This window comes from Durio zibethinus, chromosome 5 (assembly GCF_047325235.1).
Source record: "Durio zibethinus cultivar Kanyao isolate XHJ-2024 chromosome 5, ASM4732523v1, whole genome shotgun sequence".
NCBI classification, from domain to species: domain Eukaryota; kingdom Viridiplantae; phylum Streptophyta; class Magnoliopsida; order Malvales; family Malvaceae; genus Durio; species Durio zibethinus.
In genome coordinates this window covers 32,159,218-32,182,161 of record NC_143166.1, presented here as the reverse complement: position 1 = coordinate 32,182,161, position 22,944 = coordinate 32,159,218, and the positions used below count along the sequence as shown (strand labels likewise).

General features: G+C 35.4%; 4 protein-coding genes and 1 pseudogene across 6 annotated transcripts; 3 read left to right on the top strand and 2 right to left on the bottom strand.

The window, feature by feature from the left end:
• Positions 1-3,466: 3,466 nt before the first annotated feature.
• LOC111283030 (B3 domain-containing transcription factor VRN1-like) lies at positions 3,467-7,366 on the bottom strand. 2 transcript variants are annotated; one of them, XM_022871381.2, is made up of 5 exons: positions 6,865-7,366; positions 4,568-5,012; positions 4,441-4,515; positions 4,150-4,349; positions 3,467-4,060 (listed from the first exon to the last, which is right to left on the bottom strand). In XM_022871381.2, exons 1-5 carry the CDS (start codon positions 6,922-6,924, stop codon positions 3,788-3,790), a joined length of 1,053 nt encoding a protein of 350 aa, XP_022727116.2. In that variant the 5' UTR covers positions 6,925-7,366; the 3' UTR covers positions 3,467-3,787. The 2 variants fall into 2 exon arrangements, with proteins under 2 accessions (XP_022727116.2, XP_022727117.2); XM_022871382.2 differs by having other exon boundaries at positions 4,441-4,497; positions 6,865-7,231.
• A 790-nt stretch (positions 7,367-8,156) lies between these two features.
• On the bottom strand, positions 8,157-10,011 carry LOC111281662 (B3 domain-containing protein At5g18000-like). Its single transcript, XM_089761514.1, has 2 exons — positions 8,875-10,011; positions 8,157-8,671 (listed from the first exon to the last, which is right to left on the bottom strand). The coding sequence occupies exons 1-2, from the start codon at positions 9,469-9,471 to the stop codon at positions 8,438-8,440; spliced, it is 831 nt and encodes a 276-aa protein (XP_089617640.1). The 5' UTR covers positions 9,472-10,011; the 3' UTR covers positions 8,157-8,437.
• Positions 10,012-11,653: 1,642 nt separating this feature from the next.
• On the top strand, positions 11,654-13,485 carry LOC111281661 (uncharacterized). The gene is made up of 3 exons (XM_022869333.2): positions 11,654-11,986; positions 12,811-12,918; positions 13,008-13,485. Exons 1-3 carry the CDS (start codon positions 11,681-11,683, stop codon positions 13,335-13,337), a joined length of 744 nt encoding a protein of 247 aa, XP_022725068.2. The 5' UTR covers positions 11,654-11,680; the 3' UTR covers positions 13,338-13,485.
• A 1,444-nt stretch (positions 13,486-14,929) lies between these two features.
• LOC111282505 (pollen-specific leucine-rich repeat extensin-like protein 3 pseudogene) lies at positions 14,930-17,900 on the top strand (annotated as a pseudogene). Its single transcript, XR_016342348.1, has one exon. The product of XR_016342348.1 is annotated as a pollen-specific leucine-rich repeat extensin-like protein 3 pseudogene (transcript).
• Positions 17,901-18,373: 473 nt separating this feature from the next.
• On the top strand, positions 18,374-22,783 carry LOC111282998 (uncharacterized). The gene is made up of 9 exons (XM_022871338.2): positions 18,374-18,847; positions 19,470-19,661; positions 19,894-19,991; positions 20,564-20,648; positions 20,723-20,926; positions 21,007-21,263; positions 21,781-21,871; positions 21,979-22,195; positions 22,334-22,783. Exons 1-9 carry the CDS (start codon positions 18,611-18,613, stop codon positions 22,543-22,545), a joined length of 1,593 nt encoding a protein of 530 aa, XP_022727073.2. The 5' UTR covers positions 18,374-18,610; the 3' UTR covers positions 22,546-22,783.
• Positions 22,784-22,944: the final 161 nt, after the last annotated feature.

Sequence of the window (22,944 nt, the reverse complement as noted above, 5' to 3'; positions counted from 1 at the left end):
GTGATCAGCTTTTAGAATTTATTTATTTATTTTATGTATGAGAAATCGTGACTTAAAGACAAAAAAAAAAATTTATGCTGAGACTCGATTCAGATATGTTGCCATGATTATTTATAAGAGTTTTTTTAAATTTTTTTTATTTTGATGATATCAGCTATTGGATGTTAAGTTCGTTAAGAAATTGACTGAATCGTATAACTGCTTGAGTGGATAATGTCGGCTAATGCTTATCTCGTATTACTATTCAATGCCGTCTTGATTCATAGAGAGTCATCTACCTACCAACCTTTAGCTATTTTCACAGTGAACTCTCACTTTACACCTACGGACATGATCATAAAATCAATCACCAGTAATTGATCCCAAATTCGTAATATAATTTATTAAAGAAGTTTATCAATCAAACTAGCAAACATACACTTTGGAATTAGAATATTCATTTTTAAATCATTGGATCAAGTTCACTAGGGTTGCTTTTGCTTGTTAAGAAATTGATTAAAGGTATCCATTGTTTTATATATATATATATATATATATATATAATGTAATTAATAAGATAATTTTTTTTATAAAAAAGATCACAGTTTGAAAAAAAAAATTACAGATATAAGATTTGAATTTCAGATATATTAATGTTCACAATTTAAAAATAATGATTTAATCTTAATTTTGATAAAATTTATAAATATTAAATTTGAATTTTAGACCTATTAAATGAATCAACAAAATTTAATCTTGATTTCAATAAAATTCAGAGTTTTGGCACCTAAAGACCAGCAAATGCCCATGGCGGATTGAGTAATACCCAACAAAATTCATGCCAATCTTCATCAAGCCAAATCACACCATTAGCCTTTGTTAATCCTATTTCCAATTTCTTCCATTGGTAACAATGAAAATAGCAACATTAGAAAATTCGTTGCCAGTAAATTTCTTTGGAACTTTCTGCAGATACCAAATTAAGAATTACAGCTATTGTCACAAACCAGATCATTTCAACAGAATTATGTAAAGCTTATACAAGTTATGGTATCAAGTGTTTGGTTTAACAACAAAAAACAAAACCAAAAACGTTTGACCCAAGTCAATGATGAAAACCCATACGGAAAATTTTATTTTATTTCCCAAACTCTATTCACTTTCAATCTTATTTATGAAATGGGTTTCTAAAAGAGCTAAAACACCCAAATATTGGAACTATATGTTTTATATTTAGCCCCTGAACTCAGACCAAGTAAGGATATTATGATAATGGATGGGTTAAAATTTGAATTTTAAATATATTGGATGTCACCTCTTAAGATGATTAAATGAATTAAAATTCTGAGTTTTGTTAACTAAAGACCCTCATTGGCAACAGAATAAAAAATACAAAAGGTGAGGGAATTTACCAGCTTCTTCTGTCTTTGAAATACTTATCTAAAGCCCTAATACAAATAAGAAGAAGGGAAAGGTTTGATTCGAAATCAGATCCTTGATGTCTCCTTAAGTGCCTTTAACTACTAGGCTAAAGGCTTGAGGACCTTTGAAATGCTTATCATGACCAGGTTCTTGTGAACTATTTAGACTATTAGAGTGATAGTTCATCTCCAAAGCTTTCAGATTATATACATGAACATTGAAATGTGAAATTCCCTTCATGTCTGAGGACCAAGAAATAGCCAATGCAGATGGAATAGTATTCGACAAATACATTCCAACCACTGTCAAGCCACATCCTTTTGTTATCTTTCCTCAATTCTACAAGCCAGAGACGACCACTGGGAACAATAAGTGTAGCAATGGAACAACGGTCATCACCAAATCTCTTCATAAACTTTTATGGGATCCTCTGTGAATACAAAAACCAAGTCAGAGTCTGTTTCAACATAGATTACATTAGAAAAGAAGAGGAAGTTTGCCATGATGCAGAATCGAGGAGAGATCATATTATTGGTTCATCATTCAGTTTTATTGCTGAAGAAACCACACAAAATGTTTTTATTGTTGGAATATTGCAGCTGAAAAAAAAAAAGTGCCAAGACTTGTCCTAGTTTATGAGGAGGTGCCCATATTTGGGAAAGATATAGTTTGAGCCATATAATGCTTGTAACAGTCATTGATGACAATTGAATCAATGGGGAATTACAATAATCACAACTTGCAAGCCACTTGCATTACTTAAATAAGAAACTATTGATGGACAGAACCCAAAGAACAGATTTCTGCAGAAAAAAAAAATAAAGGAAAAATCCCATGCCATGTAGGGGTCCAAGGCCAAAATATAAAATAAAGAGGAAAGATACACCCATTATGGACAAAAGGAAATGAAAATACACAAGATATTCAAGGCCAAAAGAAATTTAAAAGGATTACTAGGAGTCCAATAATTGAAGAGATCAATACCATATAAATAAGACAATAAAGGAAGCAAAAGCGTGTTTGTAGTCTGTACCCAAATTATGCCAACTAAAAAGGCACAAAAGAGACACAAAAAAAGAACATTTATCCCACAGGACCCAAGTCACCCAACCCACACAAACTTGTAGAAGATGGACCCACTGGCTGAGTCATTTTTTACTTTGGAGTGGCTGGAAGTTGTTTGACCACCAGACATTGATCAAGAATTTTTACGCTTCTTTGATACTTTCTATGCTATGCAATAAAATTTTTCCTTTTTCTTGTACCATCTCCCAAACTTATCCTCCTGTAAATGCATAGACTATAGCCCCGAAAGGGGAAAAGAAAGAGAAAGAAAGAAGACATTAACAAGGAAAGAGGAGAGAGTCTAGGCATAAACACGTACAAAATCCAACTGGATGCTCTGCACATTTTAGATTTTAATCTTCCCATGAGTCATGAAACAAGTAGAGTTGAAACATGGCATAAGACTATAAGTATGCCAAGAAAATGAACCACTGAATTTGAAGTCATTTCTGCAAAATCTTGCTATCAACTAAATAGAGATTTGATGATTTTTTTTTACATTTTTCCTTCCTTTGAGTTCTCAGTTTTACAAAGAATTAAAGGTGAAAAAACCATCAGAAGATAGTGTCTCATGACATGCAGTTCCGTACGATTTTCATGACATTTTGTCTAACAATTCAACTTGGACCTTCAAAACCTGTAATTTCTCTTCTGTTGTGATTCCTATAGAAATTAGAAGAGCGAGCAGGGGCTAACTCTTGTTTTTTCAACATGTTCTTCAGATCAGTTGTGATCAAGACTAGAAGGGTCAAATGAGTTGAAAATTGTTCTACAAAAATTGAAAATGATGAGAACTTAAACCCCACAACGTCATTATTGCTATTTTGATTGATTTTTCCGCAATCAACTCTTGCTCGTGTAATAATATAACTTTGGATTTCACTTTGCAACCTGGATACTACAGTACGGCAAATCAGTGACAAAACCTGGAGGAAAAAAAAATAGAAAGGAAAAAGTCGAAGCAATTTATAAGACTGCAGGATGAAAGCAGCAAGAGGAATTCAAGCCAAGCAGTGAATGAAAAATTGAAACCAATCAAACAGACAAGTCTAAGACACATTTTTCCAATCCAGTTCAACGTCAACTTCATTGGAGAATCTATTTACATACCTAGTCATGGCACAAAATTTTGATATCCACTCTCCTAAGCAGCTAACAGTTCCATTAAAGCTTATGGACATCAAAATGGCACAGCAGCTAAATTTCTTAGGGACCCAGATCAGTTACACATCACCTGAAATGTAAGGGTGAGTTAACAGAGTTTTGACATTCCTGAAATTTCCAGCTACTATACTCTAGCTGGTTTAACTCAGCTGGCATTTTATTGAGACCGATGCATTAGTCTCGCGCTTTCCATTACACGAAATAGTGTAACTTTGAGCACAATTTCCCTTGATCTGAGCAGCTCAAAGACGCAGACATCTCCTTCCCCCAAATTATTCTCCAATGTAAATTCGTACCATCCCTGACTGAACTTAGCCCTGCCTGCTCTATAAAGACATCGCACAGGCCACTGTTTCCCATCAGGAAGCTGAAGTTTAATGAATCCTGAAACCCCACTTAGATGATTCTCAGCAAAGCACGATGGTAAGTACTGCAAGAGAAAAAATCAAAATGTAAACTGAGGAGTGCCATAGGGTGAAACCAAAAAGACATGTACAGCACATCATATTCAATGCTCACCATAATACATCCCCTGTATAGATATGATGGTCGCAAGACAACCCTGCAGAAAGGGTTAGTCGGCTCAAATGCTTTGGCTGCATTAATTGCCCTCTCTCTTTCTTCGTCTGTCACAGTTCTCTTTCTGGCAGAGGCACTTTTATAAAATCTAAAGCGTGTTTCTACATCATCTTCATGTCCAGCAGATGAATCCTGTTCATCTACATTTCATTGGACAACTGATGAGAAATTCCAATTCCTTACACACTGCCAAGAAAACAAAAAAAAAAAAACTTAGTTAAGAAGACTTACTGGGATCAAACTTCCGCTTTTTCCTACCAGGCTTTTTCGGTTTTGGTAGCTCTGCTCCTGAAGAATGCAATTTCACTTCATTAGCAGAATTTTTTCAAGTTCAAATGCATTAAATAAAGAGCCATACCTCGAATAGGTTGATTGTTCACACCCTTTGATGTGTGAAGGTTGACTTCACCACTCCAGTTTACGCAGTTGTTAAGTTTAGACCCACCAAACAAATTCTGCAGTGCTGGAGAGATGCATTCATCATCTTCAAGTTCTTCAAATGGATATTGTTTTCCATGATTGTATTGAGTACCAACGAAAGCATTAGTCTGATAGTTTATTTCAGAGTTGTACAAATTAAATATACTAACACTGAAAGCAGAATTTCCTTCATATCTGAAAACCAAAAAGTAGCCAACATGGATATAGTAACGCTCTACAAATTCCTGCCAGCCCTCCTGAAACCAAACCTTGTTGTCAGCTTTCTTTATTCCTACACGCCAAACATGACCATCAGGAACAGTGAGAGCAGCAGCAACAGAAAGTTCATCCCTGAATTTCTCAACAAAGTTATCAGGGATCCTCTGCAGACACCGCAAATCAAGTTAGGCTTATTTATCTGATAAATAATAAAATTGGGATTCAAATGGTTTTATGGAACGATTAGCAGATGAATTTTCATATCATTGTGACATAAAACCTCATGTCAGATGAAGAAAACTACTATTCCATCCTCTTAATTAAAATAATACTAGCATCCAAAATTAGAAGTTTGAATCATTTCAAAGAAAAGAATATACATCTTCACACATAAACATGATAAGTATAATCATAATTAAAAACCAAATCCATGTATACTTTTACCAATGACCAAACAGTAAAAAAAGGGTAAAAGATTAACATCTAAATTCAGTAAATATACTGTAGATGAACTTTCTTGTCTAGTTCATAAAGCACCATTTCGTCTTAGCCACATCATTTGATGCCCATTTGATGCAACTCACTAGCAGAATAACCCAAAGAGAAATGTCAAACAAACAGATGGCAAAGTATGGATGACAGTCAACAGATTCCCAATCTAAGTAATACACTCCAAGAATGAAGAGTGAAATATAGATTAATACAGATTACCCTTTACAATTTCATTTCTTTATCTGAAAGTTATGTAAATAATTCGGCCATGTCCTATGGGATCCTTTCTAGAATGTGTAATATTCTATATAGACCCTGTTGCATTTCTAGTTTTCTGCTTCTCGTAGATTTCAATTGTATTAGAAACATGCATCTTTTTACCCCAAAAGAACAAACAAGAGGGAATCAGCCCCAGGTATTCTATTAAATCCAACATAATCTGGGAAACATTGGGAAACATAGAACTTTATTTTACTGTCATATATACCTGCTGTGTCTTCCCCACCCCCCTTTTACGCTAAACAATGCATACAGGAAGATCAAAGCAAATGCATACCAACTTTAAAACACGGTAGATCAGTGGAAGTGTCAAAATTAATAAGCTTTCACTCACATGCAGAGAGATCATGGGAGGTAAACTAAAATGTTACATAAAACATTTATTAAAATTACACCGTTCGACTTTTATTTTATTTTTTTAAAGAAATCCATTAAAATGAATCATCGCACCACTTTAAAAGAGTGAAAATTTTGAGCAAAAAGAGTAATAACCATTCAGCAACAAGCATTTCACTCCATTTGGTTTCAATTGTTTCAAGACAGAGTATTTCCTGCAAAATTGAACCTCGAAAAATAGACTTCTTTCATCTAGTATAATACTAACACACTCAGGTATCTCAATAGAATTATTAAAATGAAGCAAAATATATCATGCTTCTTTAATTGATTTCAAAAGTATCTCCACAGCTTCAATATACCACCTGCCTCATAAAAAGACTTTACATGAAAATTGAGATCTTGTGTTTCTTCCATTTCCTTCTACTCTACCCAGTTCATCCGGTAGCCAGACAAACTTCTAGGATTACTTGAACAAAAACAAATTACAGGAGCTACCAAAAGTTAAACTAACTTTTCAGTTCTCCCTAGTCTTCCTCTAATTCCATCAACCAAACACACTCTAGCAGGTCTAAACATTCAAGTTCCTTCTCCAAGTCTCAAAAACACACTTCAAAGTTCAAACTACAAAAGAAAGGGAAAAAGAAAAGAAACCCACGAACCCAAAAGGCGAAAAAACACATAACAAACAAAACCCATAACCAATTTCCATCATCCTCTAATTTTCCAAGACTAAAACTTTGTTCCACAAAAAAAAAAAAAAACTTCTTCCTGAAATTTCAATTACCAAAAAAAAAAAAACTTCTTTTGTTCTCAGGCCAACAAAAACATAAGAAACCAGATAAAAGCATAACAAAAGAAAAAGACGAAGAAAGAGAAAGAGAGAGACTTTGGGTTTTTAGTATATACCAGTTTCTTGTCCTGAAGGGTAGTGGAGAGAATAAGCTTGTGGAAAAAGGGGCGTGGCATTTTGGAGAAACAGTCAGATCAAATAATGATGTTGAGTTTGAGCCAGAGTTGATTTTTTTTTTCGGAGTTTTCAAAGTGTGTATATGTATGTATTTATCTGATTCTACTCTTTATGTACTTATATCTCCCTCTCACTGATTACAATGATAAGACATTGTTGAGTGCTTAGTGATAGAAAGATAGATTGAGAAAAAAAAAAAAAAAAAAAAAAAAGGCCTCAACACAGAGAGAAAAAGCTTTCAGATCTGGGCTCCCGTTCCTCTTCTACCTCCCCACTGGTTTTTTTCTTCCAGTCAAATAGTGGCTTAAAGTTTAAACCTTAAAAAAAAAAAAAAAAAAACTCAACTTGACCTAAAAGTTGAACCGAGTTTTGATCACATTGTAGACTCACTCACTCATTTACTGAGTTCTAATCTCCTACCTGCTTAAAACTCAGGCACCCTCCGTATGCCCCACTAATTTCCCCATTTGTAATTTTTTTTTTTTTGGTAGATTCCCCCTTGTTTTTTAGTAGTAATACATTTTTTTTTTCTGAACCTCCAACTCACCAACATGTAAAGTCAAGCACACTTTTATAACATTTTAAAGTATAATTCAATTCTAATTATGAGATCACTCGTGAAAATAAAATAAAAAAAATTATTATCATATATTCTTTAATTTTTATATTATTTTCATATTATTTTTGTAATCTATTATCAAATCATATTTAAAGTTATTAAATCTAACTCACATCATCAAATATAAAAAAATATCAATAATGCTAATAATAATACCACGCCACTTCAATGATATCCCAAGTTTTGACAATGACTGAATAATTTATTACTCTTTTAGCACATTTTTCTCTTAAGGATGAAAAAGGTAGGCTTAAGTTATACTAGTTGTACAAAGTGTTGTTAAAGATTAAGCTTTTAAAAACAAAAAAAAAAATTGTCAAAAAGAAAGATTCATTATAGATTTAAAGAGATTAATAAGAAGCATCAACGGAGAGGTTGGTTGAACTCGTTTTGGTGACTGAGTTGAATTGGGAGCACTGAGTCAAAAGGCAAAGCGAAGAGAGTCGATCTAGTGTGATCTCAACAATGCTCTTAACGAGGATGCTTTTATTTATTCCATTCGTCAAGGACAAGGTTTATGGACACGTGGCAAGACAGGGTGCATGGGACCATGCCCAGAATCACATGCACCGCAAAATGAAGAAATGGTAGAAGCCACCTTTTTTTATTTACTGCTAAAAATAGTGGGCTCCAAGTCTCATCCATCAAATATTTCGTTCATCTTTGTTTACTTCCGCTCTTTCAAATCAACCCAAAATTTCATTTCTTTTTTCTTTTCTTTTTAATCATTTGGGTCAATGTCCTGAACATACATTCCACGCTTTGTAGCAGTTCAAAATTCCAATCATATTAGTTAAAAATCATGGGAATCAAAGAGATAAACTTAAAAGAATTCAGTCACAGTAGAGATTGATCAAACTTGTACAACTAGTTTTGACTTGCGTACTGTTCTCTCAGTGTGGAAAAATATGGACTCTCATTTTTTGAGGTGCCACAAGTTCGAAAACACAACTGTCACCCATCTTCAGCTTGTTATCAATGGCAAATCCACGCCAACCTTTGGAGAAAACCTTGTTAATCTCACTGTATATGTAAGTCACCTTCCAAGATTTCTGTTTTGAAGTGCTGAAGGTGAATTCTCTTCTTGCTTGAGGAAGATTTGCCTTGACAAAGGAACAGGGGATAGCCTGCAGAAATGACAAACTCTAAGCTTAAACTTTTTTTAACACAAATAACTTCACAGCCTGAAAATAAGAGAAAAATTGTAAATGCTGAAATTTGAATTTTAAATTATGATTACATAAATCAATTGAGTTAATCTCCGGATGCAAGACACGTTTAATTAAACTTTACTGCAAAAGGGATCAATTTTTGAGTTGAAGCATTATACCAGTAGGAAAGGTTTCTCCACATTGGCCCTCGTCAAGCAGTGCTTGAAATGAGGGAACTTGGAGGTGAAATCTTCTGCCGCTTTACTAAGATTTCCTTTACTTTTTCTAGCTGCTGGAGGTCGACTCTGCTTCCTAGAAGAGGAGGGTGAATTTTTTTCAGCTGTTGATTTTCTCTTACCTTTCCCACTGGTTTGAACTTGTGGTTCCGTCTCCCCGATCTTACTAAAGTCAATTTCTTCTTCCTTAATTTCTACAATCGAGTCTCGATGTGTCCGAGTGATTGAAACAATTTTCCTCTCGCATCCACTTTTATAAAAAATTTGTACATCAAAACACATGTTGCCATTGTGCCTGAAAAGCAAGAACTCATTGTCTCCCAAGGAGTGATCTTGGTAAAACTGCTGCCAACCATGTTGCATAATCGTGTTTCCCTTCTGCTGGCATACAGTAATGTTCCAACAATCGCCTGAAGGACCCTTCAAAACTGCTTCACTGGGCATTCTTTTTGGTAGATGAGTAGTAACAAAATGTGGTGGGATTATCTGCAATAAATTTGAGTGAGAGAAGATCAAAACAAGCAATGGACTGGAAACCATAGCTTTGTAGAACTGAACCTAAGACTAAGATGTCATGCTATTAATGAAGGAGGAACATCTATATATCTTCAATGTTCTACAAATCATAAAACCATATTTGATCATAAAATAGCAGAGCAGCTCATATTAATAAAAACATGCATGATCAGGAAAAGAAAAAGGGCAGAAAGAATCACCAAGCTATTGCTTGCTTTGTGATTAACTTGGATGATCTTGTAGAAGCAAGGTCGGTTGTCATGTTCAGGAAGATTGCTTTCCATATCCCTTGAACTCTTCTTCATCTTTTTCTTCTTTGACTGCAAGCTGCTTTGCATCTTGACGATAAGGGTACTATAACCAAGAGAGTTGCAGAGAGAAAGTTGATGGAGAAAATTAAAAGAAGAGAGTTTGCACAAAAATGGTTGCTAATTTTGCAGTTCACTTAACTTGTGAGAGTGTTTAGATATCTTTTTTGGGTCAGGTGACAGCTGTTGATAACTTGATATCCCTTAACATCAGATCAATGGGAACGGGTCCCAATGGATTGAGGTCTGAGGTGAGTGTTCAAACATTGCTAAAACAGATTCCTTTCTCTCTGATTTCTAGCTATGTCCTTCTCCATTTCAGTTTCAATTATTTCCTCATGTAAGAAAGTTTTCCCAAGCATCAGACCAACGAAAAGTTGTATCAGAAATTATATGCGCATCAAGTTAGCCTGTAAAAATTTAATGAATAATATGGTGATATAGAAATAATTAATCTTTTGAGTGCTCTGACCATTTCAGAACAGCATGCCATATATAGTTCTTCCCCAGTAACTCTTTTGAGGTTCATGCAAAAAGTTCACTAAAAATGGAAGAACGACAGCTTTGTTGATATGTTAAAATGGGATTGAAAGCGACTGGCAACGTGTCGTATATAATGTTTAATAAGAAAGCATGCAACCTTTGCATTTATTAACAAATACTTAAATCTCTTTAAAAAATTTATTAACAGCGTTCTAACAATTAAGCCACCCAACTACATAGATGCTATGAAAGAAACTTTAATTGTTTTGGTTTTATCAAGGAATAAATACAAAGAAAAAAAATGGATTTGATTGCTTCAGTTGATGGTATTTACCAATTCATGTATTCATGTTTTTTTTTTTTTTGGTTATCAAATAAGTGTAAAATATAAAAATTATCTTGTTATAATTTGTATTAACAAAATAAATATAAATATTTTTTAATTTTTATTAAAATTTTAAATTTTGTTACTTTTATATATTTTTTCGTATCATTTTCTTATTATATGATTGTGTTGGATTTAAATTTGCCGTGACGGAAAAATTTAAGGTAATGACAAAAATGAATAAGAAAAGTGAGGAAGCACTTTTCAAATAATTCATGGACCAACTGATTTTCTTGTCCATTTCTTTCTTTTCAGGATAAACTGATTTCGTGCACTCAAGCATGTGTCTCACCTGGTTAAAAACTTAAACCAAAGGAGTTTTTTTTTTTTTTTTTTTTTTTACTAAATAGATAATTTTCCAAAATATATATACGTTTAATTAATTAAAATTTAATTTTCAATCCCAACTTCCATGTAACCGTTTCAGGGACAAAGATCCACTTGGCCTGCCGATATAACCGTTTGACGCATCCTAGGCTTCTCCCCATGAACATCAACAAAATCCCCCGAATTTTCTCATCCCATTTGCTTCACATTTTACTATTAAAACTTTTTCCTTCACCCATCTCTCTTTTTCCTTCTCATTCACAAAAATTAAAAAAAAAAAAAAGAAATTATTACAATTAGTTTTAAGACCATCTTTAGTTCCCTTGAACAATATTCAGTTTTATACAGACATTCTGGTATGCTTTTGGTCTTTGGTTCTTTGTAAATTTTAATGTTGGTTCCTTCATTACCTGGAACTTGAATTGTATAATTTCTGGATCCTTAATTTTGTTTGCCTTCGTATTTTCTCATGCTACGTTTGGTTTATAATTTATATAGATTTGGTCTGATATTATCTTCTCTCTCTTTGCTTTTTCTTTATTTTATTATTGTTATGATTCCTTTGGAATTTTGTATTAGCATTGAGCTTTTGTAATTTTTCTTTGTAATCATCACCAAACAAAGCAATGAATTCTTCTATTTTGATTAATTGAGTATCAAAACCAAAAACATAAGATTTTAACAATCTTTGCAGAGCTGAGAAGAATTGGAGAAGGAAAGTGTGCCCACCATGAGGATCAGAACGATCATGGTGACAGAAATGGTGGTCGTGATGATGACGATGAGGATGATGATTGGTGCAATTGCAGATGATACGAATAGTGTTTTTAGTCCTTGTGAGGATACCAAGGTACAGAAATCAGATGGATTTACCTTTGGTCTTGCATTTTCAAAGAAGGAATTTTTCTTCTTTGATAATGTTCAGCTTTCTCCCTGTGATAGTCGCCTTGCCTTGGCTAGTAAAATGGCCCAACTAGCTGTTTTTAGGCCAAAGGTCGATGAGATTTCTCTTCTTACCATCAATGGCAGCATTCCTGTAAGTTTTGAATCCTCTGAATTTCTTCATTTTTTACCCTCTGATAATTTGCTAGAAATGAATTTCTTTTATATATTTTGCCATAGACACGGATTGTCATCAATTCAGACAATATTTTTCATCTAATTAATATGGTTTCTATGAAGTCGAGTGACAGAGATTATTTAATGTTTAGCATACAGTTTTTCATGTTGATGTTTTGCCCATAGTTTGATATTTATTGTAATATTTGGTGTTTCTTTCATGGTTCTGCATTTATATTATGTTGGACAATGACGTTTGAGCCATTACTGATTACTTAAATTTTCATTTATTTACCTTTCATAGGCTAATTATTTTTTGAGCGTTAAGAGGAATTTAAACTTTACTGGGTACATAATTTTTTCGGATTAATTTAAGTAAATTTATTTATATCAAACCTAACAAATTTATAAAAAATTATTTTATAATTTGAATTCAAACAATCTAGAGAAGAGCATGATGTCTTTGCCACTCCAGCCAAACATCCATCGGATTTCATAAGCTAATTTTAATTTTGTAGAAATCCTCCAAAAATCATATAATGTTATGAACAATTTTACGTATGCCCTCATTCAATTCAGGCTTTTTTTTCTTAGGGTTTTATCTTCAGAATCCTAAATTCCATCTTTGTTTATCTTTAGTGCTTTCTCCATAGCCTTTAAGATTTAGCCATCCCCTTGGCAAAGCAAATATTACGCAATTTGGGGTTTATTAAATGATTCTGGAGATTCCGGAGAAGCCTCTGTGGTTTGATCAAGGTAATTTTCTGAAACCTAAACATTTGATTTTGAACATTTTTTCAGCTTGCAGCAGGTGGATTCATGGTGGCATTTGCAGGAAGGAAGTACGCAGCCAGGTCATTCCCAGTAATGGTTGCTGATGAAAAAAACACCATAACTAGTTTCACTTTGGTATGCTCATTAAACATTGGCTTATTTCTTCTCCCTTCACTTGCTCTGCTGGGATCACAATGTGGAGCTTGTATTTTGTTGTTCCACAGGTTCTTGAATTCCAAAAAGGTACCCTACAAAATTTATACTGGAAAAGTTTTGGTTGTGATTCATGTTCTGGGGAGTCAGCTGTTTGCCTCAACAAACAAGACTGCGCAATACCAACCTCAAAATGCGGGCCTACAGGCTGCAGCTTAGGCATACAGTTAGCATTTTCTGGGACAGACAAGAACCTTGAAGCACTGAATTCATGGTACGAAGTGAACAACCTCCGCCAATATTCTCTCTATGGCCTGTACTCAGATCTGCGTGATTCTATTACTGGTTCTATTCCTGATTTTTTTCCTGGTTCTTTCCCGGCCAATAACAAGCTTTTCTAATGCCTGTCTACTGGTTTCTTCATCAGCAAAATATGTTTGGCCATGGGCTACATTTATAATTGTATGTAGATTTGTCTTGCCTTCTTTTTTTAAATCAAATTAACTTAACTCAGCTATAGTTTGCTACCTGGAATACTTCACAAGACAATTTCAAGTCTTTTTTTTTTTTTAATAATTATCAAATCATTTTTGTTTTGCCACTTGAAGCTAAGCCGATTAACAACTATCAATGATGATGATACTGCTTCAGCTTGAAAACTAAAGGATTTATAGGAGCTTCACTTTTCCATAGAATTATAGGATTATACCATCTAATATAAACCGGAAATCATGCTGTATGAACCAAGCAAGGCGTAACCCCAAAGAACAAATCCTGAGCGTTATAAGTTTAGACAATAAAAAAAAAAGACAAATTAAAAAAATAATTAAATAATTTTACTTTAAAAAGTTAAAAAAAAAAAAGAAAGAATGTATTTAGAATAACCCAGCTAAACAAGGGACGCAACTTGAAAGGCCAAAAAGCCCAAAAAGCGCAAAACCGGAGGGCACCCCCGCCTTTGGATCATTCTACATTGCCAATCACGAACATCTAATCAACTCTCATTTTAAGATCAAATCCAATCACACCAAATCAACCGCCACGATTCGTCTGTCAGTCAAATTATTCAAACAGTCAACCAAAAATATCCTAGATCCTTATTCAGTTGGGTCCACCATTTAAACGCGTCGCCATTTAATCATCTTCTCAGAGAAACAAGTATTAGCAGGAAGATAGAAAAAGTCCGTAAGTTTACGTCAATTTGGTTACAATGATAAAGTCAATCCTACTACATTCCTATTCTTCTCTTATCCTCGTCGAGGCTAAGGATATCCAACGTGTGAGATTCGCTTCGACGAGCCGTTTAGCCGAAACAATTCGAGCTTGCAGTTAAAGACCCTCTCTCGATTGACAAATCCGAGAACGAGCTCCCTACGTAAATTAATTGTAGATAACTTTTTTATTTTAAACTTACGTGATTAGTAGTACTTATTTTGATTGATTTTGGTGATTTTTGTATTTTTCATATTATTGTTCCATACTCGAAGAATGTTAAGAATTTAATTTAAAATTTATTAATAATAAGTAAAAATGTTTAATTTGAATATAAATTTAATTTAAATATAAAATTATAAAAAATTATATATTTGTTACATATAAGATAATAATATTTTAACAGACTCTCATCATATATATAAAATGATTCTGATTTCATAATAAATATTTAATTTAAAATTAATTAATTAAATAAATAAATTTAATTTAAATATAAAATTATAAAAAATTAAATATTTGTTAAATATAAAATAATATCATTTTAACAAATATAAATAAAGATAAAAAGAAGCAACGAGAGAGGCTTAGAGCTTTGTGATGTAGGAGACTGCTGTGCAGAATTGTACCAAAGTGGCAAAATGATTGTTATTCTGTAAAGTTTGCTTGTGTTGCCACAACAACATTGTTCATTGCTAATATTTCTAAATGAGTTCAGATATATTGACAAATGTATCAATGTAATTGATTGTCCAACATTTTCGAAAGCTTGGAGTCAAATTCCAATCTCCACTAACCAGGTTAAAAAAATTTGGTTCCTTGCATTGTGGTTAACAAATTAAAGAAGACAAGTACAGCAAGCTACAAAAATAGGAGCAGAAGCCGGAACTAAATCAACTCAAGTGCTTATTCATTTAACTAATAGGTTCTAGTTAACTCCGAGTCTCAACAATTATAATATAAGAAATCTAAATCAGAAGCCTTGCAGGAAAATTCTTCACATTCTTGAATCCTAGCAGTTTTTGGTTTGTTTCTGTGTTAGATCAAATTCTAACACAGAAATAAGTTTATTGCCAATTGTCAGGATTTTGCCACATCATAAGCCTATACGTAGCAAAATAGAGAAGCAAAGATTTGAGGTTTTCGATGGAGTATAGAATTACAGTTTAATCTTGTCCACATGTAGAAAATTTTCATGTGCAGGTTCAGGTATGGAATTCTGGCACGTACAAGGTAATTGCGAGAGGACTTGGTCAATTGTTAGTTTTTAGCTTTGCTTTTCTTGTTTCGATCAGGCCTGCATTCCGCAAAGGAAGCAATCCCCCTCCCCCAAATTTGTCTCTAAAATTAGAGGCATGTCCAAATTTGTATGGTGTCCAAACGAAACCTAACAAACTTTCCGATGCTAAAACAGGGGCCAACTTCCCATGACCTCTCAATGGCTGTTAAACACATACCTTCTTCTCCCTCAATATAATCGTCCCCTCTCTCAGTACCCTCTGCGTCCTATAAGCAGCCTTGGGCCTACCAAGTTGGTCAGCAATGGCTAAACCTCAAAGATTGCAGGCCTTTGGCTGCTTTCTTTTCTTCTCTGGTCTTCTTTCTTCATTATCATCATCTACTCTTGCATTGTCTGACGCTGAAGCATCTTATATCGCTCATCGCCAACTCCTAGCCCTCCCTGAAAATGGCGAACTTCCTGAAGGTTTTGAATATGAAATCAAAATAATTCGAACTTTTGCAAATCAAAGGCTCAAGAGGGCTTACATTGGCCTTCAAGCCTGGAAAAAGGCTATGTACTCCGATCCATTGAACACAACTGGCAACTGGGTTGGACCCAATGTGTGTGCCTACAACGGTGTCTTCTGTGCTCCAGCATTGGATGACCCCAAGTTGAGTGTTGTGGCTGGCGTTGATCTTAATCACGCTGACATTGCTGGATACTTTCCAGCGGAGTTGGGGCTGATGACCGATCTTGCATTGTTCCACATAAATTCTAACAGGTTTTGTGGAATTATACCCAAGAGCTTGTCTAAGCTTACGCTAATGCATGAGTTTGATGTCAGCAACAACCGCTTTGTTGGTCCTTTCCCAGAAGTTGCTCTGTCTTGGCCAGGCGTCAAGTACCTTGATATCAGATTCAATAATTTTGAAGGCAAATTACCGCCTGGGATTTTCGAAAAGGACATTGATGCATTGTTCTTGAACAACAACAGGTTCACCTCCACCATTCCTGAAAATATTGGCAAATCCACTGTGTCAGTTGTGACATTTGCCAACAACAAATTCAAAGGATGCATTCCACACAACATTGGCAAGATGTCGAACCTGAATGAGATTGTTTTCATGAACAATGACCTTGGTGGTTGCTTCCCAGCAGAAGTTGGGTTGCTTGGCAACGTCACTGTCTTCGATGCTAGCTTGAACTCATTTACAGGTATCTTGCCACAAAGTTTTTCGGGCTTGAAGAAGGTTGATCTCTTGGATATTTCGCACAACAAGCTGACAGGAATTGTACCCGAGAATGTTTGCAAATTGCCAAGCTTGTCCAATTTCACATTCTCTTACAACTACTTCAACGGAGAGGCTAATGCTTGCATAACACCTTCAAGGAAGGACATTGTGTTTGATGACACCAGAAACTGTTTGGCTGGTAGGCCAAAGCAGAAGTCATTTAAGGAATGCCAACCCGTGGTAAGTCGCCCCGTGGATTGTAGCCAGGACAAGTGTGCTGGAGGCTCTTCACCTTCTAAACCACAGCCAAAACCACCAGTCACAGCTCCTTCAACGCCAACACCAGAACCATCCACGCCAGAGGAGCCGCAGCGAAAATCTCCAATATACCCACACCGTAAACCACTGCCACCATCACCTGATCCACATGATGTATCTCCAGTGACTCCTACTAGGCCACCAGCACCCGAAAACCCAGCACCAGAGCCACCAAAACCAACGCCGGCACCCAAAAACCGTACTCCCAACTCGCCAGAACCAACAGCAGCCCCAAAGAACCCAATTCCCCAACCACCAGAATCATCACCAATGCCTTCACCCGACCCATATAGTAAATCTCCTGTTGGATGGGTTCGCTCACCTCCACCACCAGTTCAATCTCCACCTCCACCAGTCTATTCCCCACCACCACCAGTCTACTCCCCACCCCCACCCGTCCACTCACCCCCGCCACCTCCACCCGTCTACTCACCACCACTTCCCGTCCACTCCCCACCACCACCAGTCTACTCCCCTCCGCCACCCGTCCACTCTCCACCTCCACCAGCTTACTCACCACCACCACCACCTGTACAGTCCCCACCTCCACCAGCTTACTCACCACCACCACCACCTGTACAGTCCCCACCTCCACCAGTTTATTCACCACCACCACCAGTACAATCCCCACCACCAGCTCCAACTCCATTACCACCACCCGTACAATCTCCACTTCCACCGGTTTACTCACCACTACCAGCAGCTCCAACTCCATCTCCTTCTACTGTTGCTTCTGCACCATCACCTACCAAGGAATTTATCCTCCCACCAAACTTAGGATTCCAGTACTCATCGCCACCTCCACCAATATTCCCAGGCTACTAAATGGTATAACCTTGACATCGTTATATTGTATACTCTCCCTTTTGGGTATTAAAAAAAAAAAAGGGCCACGGACAAAGGCATTTTGTCAGCTTAACTTCTCAATGGAGTTGCGATTTCCATTCAAATTGAAATTGATTGGTAGAGCAGTTCTTACATGTATATCAATCTCCATTACATATGATTAGTTTCTTCTGTTCCCTTAGTTTTCCCTGTTATAAAGAGCTATATAAATCAACATTATAAGAATGAAATAATGAACAAGAAAACTTGTTTCATCCTGTGATATTCTCTTTCTGAAAAATTTAATAATATGTAAAACCTTATTAAAATTTTTGTGATAAATTGATACAATTCAATGAAAAAATTTAAAAATTATTGATCGATCAACTAGCAGCTGCTGAATCAAAACTTGTAAGCTTTGACATTTGCGGTTGACTTTTCGGGCTCAAAAAGTAAAAAAATAATAAAACTTTATTAAAACGGACAATGGGTTAATCTGAGAATGTTGAATAGGTTTGGTCCGTTTGGAAGAGACAGAAGCGAAAATTAAAAGTCTGGCCCAATGGCCCTAATCAACACAAAACGCAGGCCTTCAGTTTTTGAGTGCTACGGCATCGTTTCGAAAGTTGATTGCCTTTGAACGCACGTTGAGTAACGGTTTCGTGGTCCATTGTCGACTGAAAACAGCCGCTACCTCCTCAACGACTTGAAGCTCCAGTTTCCTTATTCAGATCTCATTCATTCTTTTCTCTGTTAAAAATGCCAGAAAATCCGAATCAAATATTATCTTTTTTTTAAAGGTTCTTTTTTCCTATATACATACTTTTAATTTGGTCAGCATTTTTTACCTTTTGATAGAAAAGAAATGGAAGATACGAAGAACCCACCTTCACAACAAATGGAAGATAAAGAAAAAAACGAATCTCCTGAGAAGGAAGAACAAGGAAAAGAAGAAGAACCCCAGAAGGAGGAGCAACAACCATCATCAACTACAGCGCCAAAGAATGGAGGAGGATGGGGCGGTTGGGGTTTCTCTGCTTTCTCTGTTCTCCAAGATCTTCAAAAGGCTGCCACTGTTGCCGCTGAGGAGATCTCTCGCAATGTAGCTTCATTTTCTCTCTCTTAATATTTGTGTATGTATATAATCAATTTACAGGATTTTGTTTATTTTCTTGTATTGTTTTTGGTTTTCCAATTAAAGATTGGTTCTTTTATTATTTTTGGATCTGTGAGTTTGAGTCAATTCAGATATTGGAGTGAAATTTGTTGTTTTGGGGGGTTTTGTTGAATACCATTTTGAAGAAAGTCACTCTGTTGTTTAATTTAGTAGGTTTTTGATACTGTGCAAATATTCACTATGGGTTTAGTTAGTAGAAAATTTTGGTTTTGTTGAATTAAACCTTAATTTGTGTTTGATATGTGAAGCATTGGAAGTGTAGGAAGGGAAAAGTGATGCTCACTTTTCAAGGACCTGATCTTGTGTGAAATTCATGTATGTTGTGAAGGTTTTCATTTACATCTCAAAAATGAACTTTATTAAATTCCTTGATTGGCCCACCCTTTTTTCTGAACTCCTGGATAGTGATATGGCATCTTTAAACATTAAACATCCTGATTAATAGTATTAACTGATTTTTTTTATAAGAATTATATGCAGTAGCTTCCTATGCGTTGATCATAACAGGTTGTTTTCAATTTTGTTAAGCAGTCTTTTCTGGATGCAGGCTTCTGTGGTTGCAGAGAAGGCAGCCAAGAGCATTTCAGATATTCAACTTGCTGAAGACTTGGAATCTTGTAAGGAGGAAGAAGCAGAGGTGTCTCCAACTGAAATGGAAAGTGAAGATGAGAATGACAGGCTACAAAAGTCTGCTTTGGATAAGTTGGAGAAAGCAAGTGATGATTCTTTCCTTGGCCAGGCAAGTCTTTTTACCCATTTTGATATTTTGAAATTATGTTTGCTAGTAATTGCTGCACAAATCTGGGATGATGGTAATCCTGCAGGTTTTGCTTTTTCATTTGCGTTTGAAAATATGTGCTTTATTTCTGTAAACACACCAGTGTGCGCTGACAGTCGTATCATATCATTATGATGGATCATAATCAATATTTGGGTTTCGGTAAATTATGTCCTACTTTCAATGTTTGTAGGGTTTGAAGGTTTTTGACAACTCTATGGAGAATTTGGCTTCTGGTGCATGGCAGGCACTTGGGAATGCATGGAAAGGGGGTAACAATCTTGTTCAGAAGTATGTTTCATTGTGTTTCAAAGTATAACTTTCCTTTGTTATTGATTGCACCTGAGCACAAGATTAATTGTTCAAATTGTAAGCTAGAGAGAGTTTTAAATAATTATTTGATTCCCAGGAGCTAATGAGATAAAAATAAAAAAAAAGAATGGTTTGATGCTTGCTGAGATTTTCGAAATTCATTCAATGCGAATATTTTTAATTTCTAAACTAATGGCTTCAGGGTTCTATCATCATGGAATATTTGCTTGTATATTGGATATTTCCCCTTCCCATGCAGAAGCCGTGATCATGTTCAAGACATCGACCATCTAAGTTTTGTATGAGATTTTGAGTAGAATTTTCCTGGCATTTAGATATCGGGATAGATGTTTACTTCTAGAATGGGGTTTTTTATACTGAGATTAAAACAGAGTAAATAGTCTGCTGCTTGATTTGGAGTCAACATTGTATAATTTCCCTCTATTTTCTCCTGATGTGGTACCATTTTACAATTGTTGTCATGAAACTCAAGAAATGAATACTCTTGAAACATTTTTCCACTAGTAAGTTTTCTCTCTTTTATTCTCTAGGCTTGAGCATTCTGCTGCAAACATTGCGGATTCTATTCAGCATGGAGGTTTACCTGCTGGTTCAGTTGCACCATCATTAATTGAGGTTTGTGCAGGCCTTGTTATCCTGCTTAATATTGTTGTGATGATCTCTTATTTCTCATCTTTTTTTTTTTGCAGACTGGAAAAGCTTTTACAACAAAGGGAATGCAAGTGCTTGAATATGTAGGAAAGGAGACTTTGGATTTACTAATCACTGAAACTGGTATAGAAGTTGAAAAGAAACCTAAGGGCACTGAACAGCCATCTGATGAGGATCAGTTATTTGAGGAAGTTAGTTTTGATCGATGCTTCTACATATATGGAGGTCCAGAGCAGTTGGAGGTTAATTCTTATCCTTGAAGCTGAAATTTGATGATTGAAATGATTATATCTTTCAAATTGCTGAACTATAATGCTGTCAGGAACTGGAAGCATTATCCAGCCATTATGCCCTTCTATTTAGTCGAAGAAAAACAAAATTACCATCAGAGCAGAAATCTGTGTATGAGGGAAAGCTTAAACAGATCCAACAAATTTTCATTTTGGATGCTGGAATGGATGGCAATGGTCCAGATTTTGCCAAAGGAAAGAAATTAGAGACTGGAACTGAGGGCAGTCATGATGAGATGAAAAATTTACATGATTCAAGCGTCAGCAAGGCTGCTGATATGGCTGCTGGGTAATTTGCTAAATACAGTTTCTTTTCATTAGCTTAGCTCAGAAAATTTCTGCACCAAGGTATTACTGGCTATATGATATGGTTCTCTGATTGTCTGCAGCACTTATAGGTATCTTCTATTTGGGCTTCATACAGGAGCTCATCGAGTTCTTATTATCAATTTTGGATTTCCTTTAACTAAGTTGATTTTGTTTGTTTCCGAATGCTCAGTAGCCTCCTCCTGATAACTATTCCATTTTCATCCTTTCAATTGAATCTTACATATGCTTCAAAACACACAAAAATGCGTTTTTGCCTAACACTGTTTTACTTGCATGCTTGCAAGTATGTAGGGTTTCTTGATCCAGTAAGAACCCATATGGGTATACAGCAATAGCGATATAATTCGTGTTCTGTACTCTTAACACCTTTTGTAGTGTTGTAAACTGTTATTTGTAGTTTTTTTTTATTCCTGATAAGCATGGTATTATTTGTAATTGATGGTGCTCTGTTGTTAATATTTCCACAATAATTTCAGGTTCAAAAATATATTGGCAGGATTAGCTGTTAATGATATAATTCAAAGAACTACCGGAAGGCTAGAGTTGCTACACTCAGAGGGGGTTCATGTATTGAGATATTTTTGAATTCTTTTTAACATTTTGACAATTGTTTTTGGATATGATCTGTATTGTGTTTGCCTTGGTGAATTTAAAATGACCATGCACGTATGCAGAGGCTTTCAGCAATGTGCTGTTTCGCGGTGTCTCAGCTCCTGATGCTGGGTAAATCTGTCATATCTAGTGCTAACAAAGTTCAAGATGAAGATGCTGATGGCAATATGATGAATATTGACTGGCCTGAGGATTCCGTTGAAAAGGCTAAATTAATCAGAGTAAAGGCACAATCTATGACAGGATATGTGGAAGCTGTATCTAGCAGCTTTATTACAGGTTAGTTTCCTTGTACTCCTTTCTTAACACTCCCTTTTTTTTGCAGCATATACCTTTGTTCTCAGATCAGTTTTATGTTTACATTTTACATATGAGCACAGTTAGCTGAGGGTGATTATCTTTAAATGTGTTCTTCAGGCATATCTGATGTAGCTGAAGCTTATCTAGCGGCCATTAAGAGTGCTACTGCAGATTCACATGAAGCACTTCCACAGGCATCAATCCAGGAGAAAGCTAATTCCTTCTCTGAACATCTCCGTGGTGATCAGACCACTACAGTGAGCAAAATCCAAGATGGACTCCAATATTTGTCTTATGTAGTCCTTTCAACTTCAATGCCAGCTGCTTGAAAACTCGAATTCTCTTCGTGTCTTATTATTTTCCATGTAAATAGTTGCACTTTAGATGACTTTAATCCCCAGTCTTACTTATGCTACAACATTGAACTGGACTATTTTTTAACCAAGGGGTAAAGCAATTCTTTTTTTTTTTTTTTGTAGATTTCTTTGTGCCAAACTTAATGCTGATTTGGAATGTTGAATTTCCACATTAAGGATCAAAAGAAATTCAAATACCTTGTTCTTTTTACGGATTTGAGAGGTTTAGATTCTTAAGGTTTCACAAATACTCTTGGTCTTGATTCTATGTTTAGCATTCTGAAAATCTAACTTAAAATAGCAGGAAGATGTATCTTGATGAGACGTCCAAGCTTGTACATTATGTCACGATCTTGGAGAAGAGCTATAAAT

Coding starts and splice junctions, on each gene's coding strand:
- LOC111283030 (XM_022871381.2), bottom strand. CDS start 6,924: ATGCCACGCCCCTTTTTCCACAAGCTTATTCTCTCCACTACCCTTCAG. Junction 5,013..6,864: donor CCCTTCAGGACAAGAAACTG/GTATATACTAAA, acceptor CGGTGTCTGCAG/AGGATCCCTGATAACTTTGT. Junction 4,516..4,567: donor GAACAATCAACCTATTCGAG/GTATGGCTCTTT, acceptor CTGCTAATGAAG/TGAAATTGCATTCTTCAGGA.
- LOC111281662 (XM_089761514.1), bottom strand. CDS start 9,471: ATGGTTTCCAGTCCATTGCTTGTTTTGATCTTCTCTCACTCAAATTTA. Junction 8,672..8,874: donor TGGAGAAACCTTTCCTACTG/GTATAATGCTTC, acceptor TCATTTCTGCAG/GCTATCCCCTGTTCCTTTGT.
- LOC111281661 (XM_022869333.2), top strand. CDS start 11,681: ATGAGGATCAGAACGATCATGGTGACAGAAATGGTGGTCGTGATGATG. Junction 11,987..12,810: donor CCATCAATGGCAGCATTCCT/GTAAGTTTTGAA, acceptor ACATTTTTTCAG/CTTGCAGCAGGTGGATTCAT. Junction 12,919..13,007: donor CCATAACTAGTTTCACTTTG/GTATGCTCATTA, acceptor GTTGTTCCACAG/GTTCTTGAATTCCAAAAAGG.
- LOC111282998 (XM_022871338.2), top strand. CDS start 18,611: ATGGAAGATACGAAGAACCCACCTTCACAACAAATGGAAGATAAAGAA. Junction 18,848..19,469: donor CTGAGGAGATCTCTCGCAAT/GTAGCTTCATTT, acceptor TTCTGGATGCAG/GCTTCTGTGGTTGCAGAGAA. Junction 19,662..19,893: donor ATGATTCTTTCCTTGGCCAG/GCAAGTCTTTTT, acceptor CAATGTTTGTAG/GGTTTGAAGGTTTTTGACAA.